The sequence below is a fragment of the Erinaceus europaeus genome, chromosome 17 (assembly GCF_950295315.1).
Source record: "Erinaceus europaeus chromosome 17, mEriEur2.1, whole genome shotgun sequence".
In the NCBI taxonomy this organism is placed as follows: Eukaryota; Metazoa; Chordata; class Mammalia; order Eulipotyphla; family Erinaceidae; genus Erinaceus; species Erinaceus europaeus.
The window spans coordinates 58,445,827-58,460,683 of NC_080178.1; the positions used below are offsets into that span (position 1 = coordinate 58,445,827).

General features: G+C 41.8%; 1 protein-coding gene across 3 annotated transcripts in view; it reads right to left on the bottom strand.

Moving 5' to 3' along the window:
* Window positions 1-2,225: 2,225 nt before the first annotated feature.
* The window catches only part of RAB30 (RAB30, member RAS oncogene family), a 110,533-nt gene continuing 97,901 nt past the window's right edge, over window positions 2,226-14,857 (bottom strand). For all 3 annotated transcript variants that reach the window (XM_060176758.1, XM_007537106.3, XM_060176757.1), the window contains 2 exons: window positions 4,977-5,160; window positions 2,226-3,934 (listed from right to left, as the gene is read on the bottom strand). In XM_060176758.1, coding sequence (XP_060032741.1) covers window positions 3,684-3,934; window positions 4,977-5,160 — 435 coding nt within the window. In that variant the 3' untranslated portion in view covers window positions 2,226-3,683. The remainder of the gene's footprint in view (window positions 3,935-4,976; window positions 5,161-14,857) is intronic.

Consider the following 14,857-nt stretch of genomic DNA (forward strand, 5'->3'; position numbering starts at 1 on the left):
ATTTTTAAAAAAGTTTTTTTTTATAACTTTAATCAAAAACCAATTAAGAACCACTTGCAACTGGTATTTATTCAGAATGATCCATTAACTGTGCACTGATGCTGGGTCTGGAAGAATTATGGAATTACTTAATGGATAGCAAATGGGGCACTTAAGTGATCTAACAACAGAAGTCTATAGGCAAACATTCATGAACAGAAATAAAGAAAAAAGTATGAATATACTCCTTTGTTAAATTCTGCCATAACCTTCCAAGTCTAAACCACTTTAAAAAAAAAAAAAACTAATCCAAATATCTAATGATTTCTGCCTTTCTAATAAAATTCTAAATCAGAACTGAATGCATCATCCCACTCCTCTCATTTTTAGTTATTTTCTAGTTGCTTAACTGCAGAAGAGACAAAAAAAAAAAAAAAAAAAAAAAAACCAGAGAACCAAAGGCTAGGGACAACCAGTACCTAACATACACAATTCATAGAAATGATAATCGGCTACATATGATCAGAAATGAATGTTGATGTAATTTAGCAGGTCAAATAGAAGCATACTAAGGAGTAAAATGGCATGCACAGGCAAAGGAAAAAGTAGAACATCTCTTGAGGATGCAGTGTACACAAAGTCGTTATAAAGTATGATTATGAGTATGAGCAAACTAAATGGTTTCACAGATTCTTCTAAACCTGACTCTGACTCCATGACATTAATAGGATGCATTTTTACTGGCAACAGAAAAAAATTTTTTTACCATATGCTGAGCAACTTTATTAAAAATTATTTTGAAAAACGGAATAAAAATGGAAGCTGATACTCTGGTAGTCATTACTCAGACCAAGTCAAACTGAACAATGAAAAAAAAAATCAACTCTTATTCTTCCTGTTTTAGATTCATGTATGAGAGAGAGAGAGAGAGAGAGAGACAGTGAGTCAGAGTCAGAGTAATGTGCACATGCAATACTGGGGAATCAAATTCAAGACTTCATGCTTGCAAGTTCTGTGCTCTACTTCTGTGCCAACTCCCAGGCAAGCCACTTAACTCTTTGTCATCTATTACAGGCAAGAGTTCATTTTCATTTAGGAAGATGCATGTTAGTAAATGTGGCCAAGAAAACAAGCACCAGGAGGCAAGCCAATAAAAGTATAGGTCCTACCCTGGGTTATGATGACTACATTTAATTAGTGTCCTTCTCAAGTTCTGCTTGAGAAATTTCTATTTAATTAGAAAAGCTCTTTTTGGTACTATGTCTTTTTTTTTTTTTCCAACTAATACTTACTGAGCACCTACAATATTCTCAGAGATTATTCTCAGACTTGGGACAACCTCCAGGAACAAATGTCCACAGACCTAACCTAATGTTCACTCACTAAGAAAACAGCAACAAAGTCTTACATTCTCATGTGGCCCCCCTGGTGGACCTGGAATGAGTGGCGATTACAGAGAGCTGAAGGAGTCACAGAGAAGAAAGAGCCCAAGAGCAGAGCTTTCTAGTTCTCTTCTGCAGCTAGCCCCGCTTTCACAGAGGAGACTACAGCTTAGATAAACTTCTAGGATGCAGTCACGACCCTGACAACTCAACTTGTCCACTCTGACAAGTCCTTTCTTCTAAGCTTACTAAACTTTTATTTTCAACATACTTGCTGCTATGAGATGACATTGAATTCTAATGTGTTGATGACACCAACTTGAAGGAAAGATAGTAAAACTGAATCCTGAATTTAGAAGCCTCCTCAGAGTTGAAAAGGGGGTGTTCTTCTGCCCAACCTGATCTCTGAATACCTTCAGGTGCTGGTTTAGTGGCAAGTGGGGGAGGAAAAGGCAGCTATTATTATTAGTTATTCTGGTTGGTGTTTACTAAAACAATTTTTTCCAACTAAAAATTCTAAAATAAAGGCAATTAAAACCTCAGGGATCTCTTTCTTTAAACACCCCCCCCCCACCCCCGGGATCAAACACACAGATTAACATCAACCACAAGTATTAATCCTTTAAACAGGAATAATCCCCCAGGAAGAAGAGATAATGCCACTCTGAAAACTTCTAGAAAAAAATGCTTTTTCAACACCCTCTCCCTATTTAATTGTTTTTTTTTAATTAAGTTGTCTTCACAATAAACCAGGATCACACTTGCCATCACACACAGCAATGGTGTAATTACATATCATATCCTTAGCCCATTACTCAGCCCTCAGTTATGCTAAGCAGCAAGCTACAGAAACATCTGACAACATCAATAGCATATAGGTTTAATTATTTTCTGAATTTGCATTTATATCAGTAAACAAATTGGAAGGTATCAAATTATGGCACTGAAGATAGGGTAACACATTCGGCAGCACTCCATCCATTTTTACTCTTGTTTCCAAATATACCTCCTCCACGAGAACTGGAGATTTGCCATAACACATGCATATAAGGGAGGGAGTGAAGGACAGACAGAAGGAAGGGCAAGAGGAAAGGAAAAAAAAGAAGGGTGAGGTCTGGAGAGAGAGAGAGAGTGACAGATCATGAGTGTGAGAGTCGCACGCATCACGACAAGAAGGCGACAAATGACAGCTCAACCTGCTTCCATAGGCAGTTTTCCTAAGAGTATCACTAAAGATACAAAAATGGTCAATGAGATTTTCATCTGTTGTATTCTCACTTGTCATACTAAAAACGTCTACAAAACCCTAAGCCTTGGTCTGTCCAAGATGGACAAATAGTAGAGGAGGTAAACCAAGGAATTGTACTCAACACATAGTTCACGAATCCACAGTATTTTGGTCAGATTGGGTCTGTTTTCTCACAATATCTTAGTGCTAATCATTTCTATTAGAATAGCATCAACTTTTTTTTTTTTCCTTGTCATTTTCATTTACTTAGAGGGCAGGAAAAACAATAGAATTGAAGAAAGTGGCAGATATTTAGAAGGGAATATGAAAGGAAAAGTTCTCTTATCCAATAAATCCATCCTAGAGAAAGGAGTCATGAGACTTGGAGAGAGAGTGCTGACTGATGAACTTCCCTCATCTTTTTTATTTCTATGTAATACATTTCAGGGTATGGATGTACTTAAATGTTTGGTCAAGTGAAAGAGGAGAATTGTTAGCACCAAAAAGAGTCATGGAGCTTGTATATGGTATTAAAATGATGATTGTTACTGTCGGTCATGAGTAAAGGTTTCATTTTCACATCCCCCAGTCTTTGAAAGTGCCTGTGGACAAGAGAAGTAACACTTATGAAAATCTCCTTGGCGTTGTCAACACGCACTACTGAAACAGTACTTGACCTTCCCAGTTCGGGTTTATTCAGGAGACAAGAAAACCAGGCCCCTGAAGTCCTCTTGAACAGCCCCTACATGCACCTCTGATGCGTAGGAGGGAGCCTTAGGGGACAATGCCCCTGACTGAGTTCAGGAATGCGCTTTTACTTGCTTTTTGCACAAAAACCAAAAGCCACATGCTCTGCAGGTCGTGGAGTGCTGAGTCCAGTGCTCTCCTTGCAATGACTGTGGAAGGGTGAAACCAGGACTTGCTCCACTAATGCTGGCCTATGGGCAAGGCCCCGGGCTGCCAGGCACTGTGAGCTCAGGGGTCCACCAGAGTTGGTAGGGCTGGGAGCAGGAGCCATGGTCATTGCCAATCCCCCCAGCAATTCAAGGTCCACTGAGGCTGACTCCTTTTGCTTTCCCTGGCCTCATAAGCCTTCAGTTGAAATTACAACAAGTCAAGTAGCTGATGCTTTTCCCTTCCCCAGGTAAGGGTGAGGAGACATTGTTCACAAGTGTGTTCTGCCTCGCTTCACTGATAAGGCGGCACGCTAAGTCAAGGAAGAGTTTCTCCACGTTGTCTGACTCCTTGGCTGATGTTTCCAGATAGTACATGTCTTGAGCTTCAGAGAATTCTTCTGCTCTCTGCTGGGAGACCTCTCTCCTTTCAGCCAGGTCTATCTTGTTACCTAGAAGAAAGATAAAATCAGAGGTAATTATCAGCTGCACGACTACTTCCACCCAAGAGGAAATGCTGATGTTAATCTGCATTTAATCTGATGTTAATGTTAAGCTGTCTACTATCTCAGATCCTTAAATGTGATGCCAAATATGGCCTATGATCTTGTGAGTCAGAAGGTTTAGTTCAGGGCCAGGGAGAGAGTTCAGCATCATAGCTTCGGTTTTGTACGCCAGAGGCCCAGAGATTCTTGGCAGTCAAATACCAGAGCTGAGCACAACTTAAGTCACTCTCTCCTCTCATTAAAAAAAAAAAAAAAAAAATCTTTTAAAAAGTGTGGTAGGGCTATGGAGAAGTGAGGTTCCAGGACACATTGGTGAGGTCCTCTGATGAGCCCAATTTTAAGCCCCCAGCCACCAGCTGTAAAGGGGAAGCTTCATAAGCAGTGCTGTAGTATTCTCTCTCTCTCTCCTCCCCACCCTCTCAATTTCTCTCTGTCTCTACCAAATAGATATATAAATAAATGTCTTAAACAGAGAAATGTATTTTACTTATTGGCCAGCAATTTCCATGGTCTTATAGTTTCTTTCTTTCTTCTTCTTCTTCTTCTTCTTTTTTTTTTTTTATAAAAAAGTGAACAGGGGGCTGGTGGTTGAGCACACTTGTGACAATGCACAAGAACCAGTCCCACCTGCAAGGGGGACGCTTCACTAGTGGAGAAGCAGTGCTGCAGGTGTCCCTCTTCTTCTCTCCCTCTCTGTCTCCCCTTCCCTCTTAACTTCACTATCTCTAGACAAAATATATAGATAAATAAATTAAATTAAAAGTGCACAGTCCAGATGACTTTCAGGCTGTATGCCTTCTTCCTTGAGTCTGCTCTTATCTAAAGCAACAACTTCAATGCTGCTTTTCTAAACCTTCATAATTGGACAGGAGTTATCTTATTTTCTTGTCAACTGTAGGAGAAATGAATGTTGACAGCACAACATTGCTGGATAATTATAACTTCTCAGATGTACAGATCAGCTCCCCTTCTCCGAGCCTTCACTTACCCACTAGCACTGTGATGACCTTGTTGCTGGCATACTGTTCTATCTCCCGTAGCCACTCAGGAAGACACCGGAAGGACTCCTCACAGGTTATGTCATAAGTAAGGATCAAGGCATTGGCGCTTCGGTAATAACTCTGGGTGATGGACCGAAATCTCTCTTGTCCTGCTGTGTCCCAGATTTGAAGCTGTGGAGGAGGAACAGAAGGATCAGGGTTGGCACAGTGGAAGAGACAGTAAGCTACAGCTTAGAAATGGAAGCAACAGGGGCTGGGTGGTGGCTCACTGAGCAGAGCACACACTTGACCATGCATGAGGACCTGGGAAGTCCCTGATCCCCACTAGCAGGGGAGAAACTCCATGAGCAGTGGAGCAGTGCTGCAGGCATCTCACTTTCTCTTTGTCTCTCTCTTTCTGTCTCTCACCCTTTATTTTAAAAAAAAAAAAGGCTGTTGGGAACAGTGGAGCATTGCAGTCCTGATAACTCTGGTGGCAAAAAAAAAAAAAGAACGAAAAAATTTGGAAACAACTTCACCCAAATAATTTCATGACTACTTCCTACCAAAAAAAGAAATCACTTACAATTATTAAGTTATTGCACTTACATTTTTTAAAACAATGTGTTAGGTCTGAGCTTAGGGAAAGGAGCTTCATTTTTCTGTTTTCTTTGTTAGGTTATTTAATAGTTTTCCCTTTACTCATCCAAAAAAAAATTTTTTTTTTTTTAATGACAGAGAGAGACCAGAGTACCACTTTGTCATATGAGGTACCAGGAAGTGAACCTGGGCCCTCACATTCAGCTACTTCTCAGGCTGCACCTGCTGGAAGAGCAGTCTCCTGGCACCACCACTGTTTCTCATGTACTAAGCTCTAAACATTGAGGCTGGTGCTTTTAGCACATCACATGCTCTCCTCTCACACAAGGAAACTGAGGTGACTCCACATCCCAGAGTTAATCAGCTGGGCAATAAGGTTGTAGAGTCTCTGGCCCCAGACTCCATGCTCTTAAACACAAAGCACGTCACAAACACTGGAAAAACGGAAAGTCATCCAGCAGTCCTTGGCATTTCAGCTAGCAAATGAGAGGCAGAAAACCTAACCTCGCCCTGGAGATGAGGAAAAAAGAGATAATCTAAACTACATTCTGTTAATGAAAACTGGAACAAAGTCAGAGCAGACAGAAAACAAGTTCCTTCTGCCAAGTTTGCTCTGCAACCTTGGGCCAGTCAATTCATAACTTTGGGCTCTGCATTTTTTTTTCAATAGGAGGAGGTAATTATTGGACTGGGTTTGCTGTGTTGCACCAAAGTAAAGGACTCTGGGATGGGGGGGGGGGTTTCAGGTCCTGAAACATGGTGTCAGAGGACCTAGAGGGGGTTGAAATATTATGTGGAAAACAGAAATGTTAGACATGTACAAACTACTGTATTTTGGTTTTTGCTACTGTATTTTATTATTGACTGTAAACCATTAATCCTCCTAATTTAAAAAAAGAGGTACTTATGCAGGGGCCAGGCAGTGGTGCACCCAGTAGAGTGTACACACCACAGTGTACAGGACCTGAGTTCAAGCCCCTGGAGCCCAGTTGCCCTGGAGGCTCTTCACAAGTGGTGAAACAGGTCTGCAGGTGTCTTTCCCTTCCTCCCTCTTCTCTTAAATTTCTCTCTGTCATATCAAATAAACTAGGAAGAAGAGGAAGAAGGAAAAGAAGAAGAAGGAGAAGAAGAAGAAGGAGAAGAAGAAGAAGAAGAAGAAGAAGAAGAAGAAGAAGAAGAAGAAGAAGAAGAAGAAGAAGAAGAAGAAGGTGGAGGAGGAGGAGGAGGAGGAGGAGGAGGAGGAAGAGAAGGAGAAGAAGGAGGAGAAGGAGAAGAAGAAGAATGAAAAAAAAAAAAAAAAGGCTGCCAGGAGCAGTGGATTCACAGTCTCTGCACTGAGCTCTCAGTAATAACCCTGGTGACAATTTAAAAATTTAAAATTTAAAAAATAATAGTAATTCTCATTCATGACACAGGACACACTGTAATTATTTAAATAAAAATTAGAATATTTTCCCCTCAAATTATAAATAATTGGGAGGCCAGGTAGTAGCTCACTTGATAGGGTTCACACTTTGTGGTGCTTGACTCAGCACCACATAGGAGGTGGGATGGCACTAGAGGAAGTTCCAGTGCTACAGTATCTCTCCCTCTCTCTCTCTATCTAAAGGAAAAAGCAACCCAGAGTAGTGAAATCATGCATATGTGAGCCACTAGCTCCACAAAAGAAAACAAAAAGAAATAAAGGAAAGGAAAGAAAAAAAGGAAAAGAATGAAGAAGAAGAAAAAAAAAAGTCTGAGGGGCTGCTTCAGGTTGGTATTACAATTGTACAAGGCCCTAAATTCATTCTCTACCAATTCATAAAAAAAATCCAATTATTTGTTTCATAGCTGTTTTTCTTGTTACACTGAATGCTTCATGAAAGGGAAGAGACCCATTTTATTACATAGTCTCTTGCACCAAACAGAGGGCAAATACAGTGTTCAAGTATTTGATGGTCTAAGTTCTCCCTCCCTTCCTTCCTCCCTCCCTCTCTTTGTCTGTGTGTGTTTTTGTCTGTGTGTGTATGGAAAGGACCTTAAGCGTGTGTTACTTCATCCTTCTGTGTTACTTTTCCATTCAAGGGGATAGGCAGACACACACACACACACACACACACACACACACAGAAACATCACAGCACATCTATCCCATGTAGAGTCAGGGCTTAGACCTGGATAGAGCATGGCAAGGCATGCTGGTGAATGATCTCTCTGGGCCTCACTAAATTCCTTTTTCTTAAAAAGGATCTATATATTTATTTGAGAGAGAGGGAGTGAGGGAGGGGAGAGAGAGAGGTAGAAGAGAAAACCAGGGCAGTAACCTAGCATATGTGATGATGGCCCTAAAACTCAGGATCTCATTAGTTTTTTAAAAAATTAAATATTATTTATTTATTTATTCCTTTTTGTTGCCCTAGTTGTTTTATTGTTGTAGTTATTATTGTTGGATAGGACAGAGAGAAATGGAGAGAGGAGGGGAAGACAGAGAGGGAGAGAGAAAGACAGATACCTGCAGACCTGCTTCACCGCCTGTGAAGCAACTCCCCTGCAGGTGGGGAGCCGGGGGCTCAAACGGGGATCTTTATGCCGGTCCTTGCTTTTGGGGCCACATGCACTTAACCTGCTGCGCTACCGCCCAACTCCCAGGCTCTCATTCTTAATAGTGGAAGCATTTCATCCACTGTGCATCTCTCAGGCTGCTTCACTGAATTTTTTAAAATTTTGTATTAGTGATTTAATAATGATTAACAAGATTGTAAGATAACAGGGGTACAATTCTGCATAGTTCCCAACATCAGAGCTCTGTGTCCCATCCCCTCTACTGGAAGCTTCCCTGTACTTTATCCCTCTGGGTGTATGAACCAAAATAAGGTGGAAGGTCTGGCTTCTGTAATTGCTTCTCTGCTGAACATGGACATTGGCAGGCTGATCATAACCCCAGCCTGTTTCTATCTTTCCCTAGTGGAGAAGGGCTCTGAGGAGGTGTGGTTCTGAAACACACTGGTGAGGTCATCTGTCCAGGGAGGTCAGGATGGTGTCATGGTAGCACCTGCAACTTGATGGATTCACTGAATTCTTCCAACTCCACGAGGCAGATATTTGTGTGTCTCCCTTTCACTAGCATGAAACTCTCCTCACAGGTTACTCACAAAGCCAGGACTATTATTCCCACACTCCTCTCAGATCACCCTGCTGCCTTTGTCCTGAAACTGAGGCAGCATGAAAACATCTGCCCCTACAGAGCCGCAGAGCTGGTGCCACCCTCTGCCCATCCCAGTTCAACTGAGGAGCCTGATGAAGGGCCACGAGTCTCTGCCACCAGCCAGCAACACACAGCTCCCCTTTCATCTGGAGTCAGAGCTGCTCTGTGAGGAAGTACACGGGTGCATGTAAGCTGGAGGCAGCTATCCAGATGGGACGGCTTCAGGGAGACAAAAGCGAGTTTCTTCTCTGCCTCCAACCTAGCAGCATGGTTTCCTCTGCCAGGGAGTATCTTGGAGCAATGACTATTGCTGCAATGACACACCAAAACTCTAAAAACACTTGCAGTTGGAGTTATTACTGTCAGTCACTAGGAGTGGACATTTTCTTGCTACTGCTACATTGTGAGAATATTTTAAGAATGAAAACCACTGAAAGGTTGACTATTATAGTCACTAGTGGCCTGACCAAGGTATATGCTGCTTTTTAAAAAGGGAACACAGTTTCCTCCTCTCCTTTTTTTTTTTTTTTTGGGGGGGGGCACTAAGGTTATTGCTGGGGCTTGGTAACCTGAACAACTCCATAGTTCCAGGCAGTCACTTACTTTCCTTTTGATAGAGGGTGCGAGATTGAGCAGGCAAGAGGGATGGAGAGACAGAAAGACAGAAGGAGACACCTACAGCACTGTTCTTCTGCTTTCGAGGCTTCCTTGTGTGTACTCTACTGAGTGAGTCATCACCCGGCCTCCGCCTGTTTCTATCTTAAAACTATCCATATCCCATCTCACCCACCGTCTCACTAGGTTCCCCTTTCCTCTCTGTGATCCATCTGCTTCTTTCTCTCAAGGAGAGGTCAATCATACATGAAGAGCACTATGCTAAGCATAGGGAAGACAGAAAGATGACTAAAGCATGACCCCGAACCTCAAAGAGTTTACAGTCTATAGGGAAAACAAATTCACTATTGACAAGCCACAGCAAAACATGACATGTTCAAGTAAAGAGATGCCACCAGCAGAAGAAAGGGTTGTGCCAGGATCATAACCCGGGGCTTCCCAACCACTCTCACGTCCAGTGTGGGGCTACACTGTCCTCTGCTCTCGATGTGGCAGCACTATTAATAAGGATTGCCTTAACACTGCACCCAAGTATTACAATGACTGGTTTACACTGTGTCTCTGCTAGACTGAGTTCTAGTTCCTTATACCCTCAGTGCTTTCCTAACACAACACATGGCATCTGAAGGGCTTCTCTGAATGGTGGCTAACTGAATGAATGAACAGAGGGGTATGAAACCACAAAGCGAAGATGAACTGATTCCAGGTAAGGAGTGATGAGGATCTTAGAAAAGGTTCTGCAGACAAAATATTTGACCTAACTAGCAATGAGTCCTTAGAGGACTAAGCTGCACCATCCAACACACACAGTACACATCTGCTGTAATGGGATGAAAAGATAAATGGACGGATGAGCAAAAATAGACACGTACTTTCCAGGTTTTCTTCTTTATGCAGTTTAGACCTGATCTTTCTAGTCAGCCCTAGGGCTTGAGCACTCCAAGCTGACTTTTTCAAATAGAACGTTACAGAAAGGTGGGGTAGATAGCATAATGATTATGCAAAGAGACTCTCATGCCTGAGGCTCCGAAGTCCCAGGTTCAATCCCCCACACCACCATAAGCCAGAGCTGAGCAGTGCTCTGGTGTTTCTCTCTGTGTATTTCTCTCTCTCTCCCTGCATCTCTCTCAAAAAATAAGTAAATAAATAAAATACTTAAAAAAATAAAAAGAAAGTTACAGAAAGGCAAAGAGAGTGACAGAGGGAAGGAAACCACAGTACCAAAGATCCCTACAGTGTAATAGGGGCCAGGACTGAATCGGGGTCAGGCACATGTCAGAGCGGCACAGTAACCAAGTGAGCTATTTTACTGGACTTTTATTGTATTTTTACCCAAGATCAACTTCACAATGCAGGCCATTTTAGAGAAGGGTCTCTTCCTCAACTTTGCCTATATTGATCTGACACTGAGCCTTTCTCGTAGCTACAAGAATCATTCTACTACATTTGATTGCTTGCCTTCAATCCTGGGAGCCAACCTATGAAGAGTGAGACTTACAGAGGAGTCTGGTCAAGGAGTGATGAGAAGGTAGGAAAGAGATTCCAGGTCTGGACACTGGCTGATGCCACAAGTGGGTGACCTTATAAAAATCCCCATAGGGAGTAGGGTGGTAGCGTAGTGGTTTAAGCGCACATGGCACAAAGCACAAGGACCGGCGTAAGGATCCCGGTTCAAGCCCCCGGTTCCCCACCTGCAGGGGAGTGGCTTCACAGGCTGTGAAGCAGGTCTGCAGGTGTCTATCTTTCTTTCCCCCTCTTTGTCTTCCCCTCCTCTCTCCATTTCTCTCTGTCCTATCCAACAATAACAGCATCAGTAACAACAATAATAATATAACTACAACAATAAAAAAAACAAGGGCAACAAAATGGAATAAATAAATAAATTTAAAAAAAAAATCACCATGGGACTCTTGTGCACTGACTGCAGGAGCATCTGAGAAAGAATGCAATCTTCTAGTAAAAGACACACACAAGTGTCACCAGAACAGGAAGTCAGCAAATTTTCAAGAGTAAGGGTGATGTCTCTATAACAACCTTTATTAGAATCATCAAACAAGTAAAAGCAGTAGAACTTAAGGTCAACTTAGACCCCACTAAAGGTGTATTTCCTCCCTAATTTGAGTTCAGACCCCATAAATCTAATACAAGTTTGGATACAATAAATGACACTCAGTGTTTTAACAACTGGGAGAAAAGCTAAACTCGTCAGATAAAGAAAGCACTACAAAAGTGGGAAACGGGTAAGAGACTGGCTCTTTTTTTTTTTTTTAAAGATTTTATTTATTGATTGATGAGAAACATAGGAGGTGAGAGAAAGAACCAGGCATCACCCTGGTACATGTGCTGCCAGGGATTGAACTCTGGACCTCATATTTGAGAGTCCGGTGCTTTATCCACTGTGCCATCTCCTGGACCACAAGACTGCCTCATTTAATGATGGCCTTTTTGGTCAATACCTGGTTACCCCATCACCTGAAGATCTAATCATGAAATCTTTGGATTTCTACATACATAATATGGGCCCAGACCTCTAACAGATCCCTCTCTCACATCCATCAAGAACATCATCGCAAGCCGACTTCTGTGCCTCTCAAGGACCTTGCCCTCCTTATAAAGTACTAACGGTAAGGACTGCTCCACTCTTTGAAGCGAGGCCTGGTTAACCTACTTACTCTACAAATCGAGGAAGACTGGTTCTGAAATGAGTGCAGCCTAGAATGTTCTCAGCTGTGACCATGAACTACAAACTCAGACTGATAGGGACTTGGGGGTTATACAGGCTCCTATGCTAAATATTAATATCTATGTGCACTGGGTCAGATTGATAGGGTAACAGTTAATTGTATGCATTTTTTTTTTTTTTTTTTTTTTTACTTTGGGAGCTACTCTCTGCCCTAATCCATCTTTCTGGCTCTATTCTCAACTCTGACACCATCTTCCCAGACAATATTTTTAGGTCACCTGCATGTTAGCTATCAAGCTCAAATAAAATTATTAAAGTCATAGGCCTCTAGGAACATATCTAAAATAGACTTTCTAGCTTCTATCCACCCTAAAATCCCTAATTTCATCTGCTCTGTTTCTACTTTATGGTTCCTGTTTACTAAACATTTTGTCCTGCTTTATATTAATTTATATTTTATTTATATTTATATTTTATTTCAGCCACCAAGTTGCAGATGCTACTATGATTCCATCCTGACCACCTTGGGCAGACCTCACCAATGTGCCCCAGGACCTCACTTCTCTAGAGCCTCCCTATAGGGAAAGACAGAAACAGGCTGTGGGTATGGATCAACTTGCCAACATCCACATCCAGCAGAGAAAAAGTTACAGAAGCCAGACCTTCCGCCTTCTGCACCCCATAAAGAATTTTGGTCCATACTCCCAGAAGGGGAGAAATGTTAGGAGAAGATGACCAGAGGGTCTGGACTCTAATTCCATCAGGACCCAGACACAGAAGAGGAAAAAAGGAAGGACATTCAGAAGTAGTAAATGTGTAGCAGTGACTTAGAAAGGAAGAGGAGGCAGGATCATAGAAAAAAATGGGCAAAAAAATTAGATAGATAGATAGATAGATAGATAGACAGACAGACATATAGAAATAATAGTCAACTTATACCTGTGACCTTGGGATAACCACTACAGTTTTCAATGGAAGGGATGGTTAACACATAACTCTGGTGGTAGAAATGGTGTAGAATTGTACACCTGTTATTTTGTCATTTTGTAAATCACTAATAAAAAAGTAAAAAAAAAAAATAGTAGTCAGCCCATATCTGTGACCTTGGGAGAACTATTGCAGTTTCTAATGGAGGAGTCACAGAAATCTGGTGATGATAACAGTGCAGAATTATACTCCTGTTATCTCATATTGTTTTTAAAAAATCAATATTAAATCACTAATAAAAAATAAAAAGAAAGGGTGACAGTAAGACAACCGTTATTTCCTTAGAGAAGTCTGGACAGCCTTGCCTTTGCAGCTAAATGACTAAAGAAGCTTAGAGACAGCTCACCTGGCAGAGAAGGTGCTTTATGAACAGCACCAGAAAAGCTGCATGAATGGCAGAGCAGCTGTAGTATCTCCCTCCCCCATTACCTTTCTCCATTTTATTTTATTTTATCAATTTACTTTCCCCTTTGTTGACCTTGTTGTCTTTTTATTGTTGTTGCAGTTATTATTGTTGTTGTTATTGATGTCCTTGTTGTTAGATGTGACAGAGAGAAATGGAGAGGGGAGGGGAAGACAGAGAGGGGTAGAGAAAGATAGACACCTGCAGACCTGCTTCACCGCCTGTGAAGCCACTCCCCTGCAGGTGGGGAGCCGGGGGCTCGAACTTAGGCCAACCCTTGCACTTTGTGCCATATGCACTTAACCCGCTGCACTACTGCCCGACTCCCTTATCTTTCTCCATTTTAAAGGAAAAAAGAAAAGAAAATGTTGGACCCAGGAAGTCATTCAGAGGTACTGCATATATGTGAGGTCCTATGTTCATTATTCAACACCACATTAAACACATAAAATTAAATAAATAAATAAAAGATCCAGGAGCTAACTCACTGGTAGAAACCTGGGTTTGAGCCCTTGACCACCACATGGGAGCATCTTGCAAAGGGAAAGCTATATAAGCATGAAGCAGTATTATCTTGCCTGCTTGTTCTTTCTCTCTCTCTCTCTCTCTCTCTCTCTCTCTCTCTCCTCTCTGTCTCTCATCTTCTATCTGAAAAAGGAATGAAAAAAAAAAAACCTCTTCTGGGAGTGGTAGAATCATGTATGTGTGAAACCCAGCAGTATCAATTTAACAAATAAATAAATGAAGGGTTACAGAAGTGACTCTTGGCATATTGAGTGTTAATGAAGCATTTGGATTGATGTGGGTGACAAGGGTCATTTTATGTCCACATATGTCTGACTAGAAAGAGTTGTAAGACAATTAGAAGTAGATTTGGGAGATTAGCCCTTTCTTTACAGATGAAGGTGAGAAGCCTAAAGGAGTGGTAGGGACGGGGACTGTGATGTGATACAAGGAGTAAGACCCAAGTCTTGCTTGTGAAGAACCTGGGGACAAGCAGAGGAATCTCAGGAGTCAAAAATATGGACTGCGGCATTGAGGATAAGCACATAAAAATGAGCTCATTCACAGAGAGTGGAGTAATAGCTAAAACCGGGAATCAGGAAGGGAGAATCAGCCTGCTCTTCAGCAGTGGGGACCATTTCTTCCTCATCCTTATTCATTTCCAGTGTCTGACACATGGCAGCAATTAACGTTTCCTTTCTTGAGAACTTGTTTGGAGATTTTAGCAGGGGAGTGCAGCTACTATATACCCTCTACCAAAAACCAGTCGTCTCTATTTGGGAAAGGTCATCTTCTTTGAGCTCTCAGCTTCAAACGGGACACACATGGAACAGTGGGGGAGAAAGGGGACATCTGCCAAGCCAGCCAATGAGCGAAATGAACCCTGGCCATCAATGCAATGACATATGTAGAA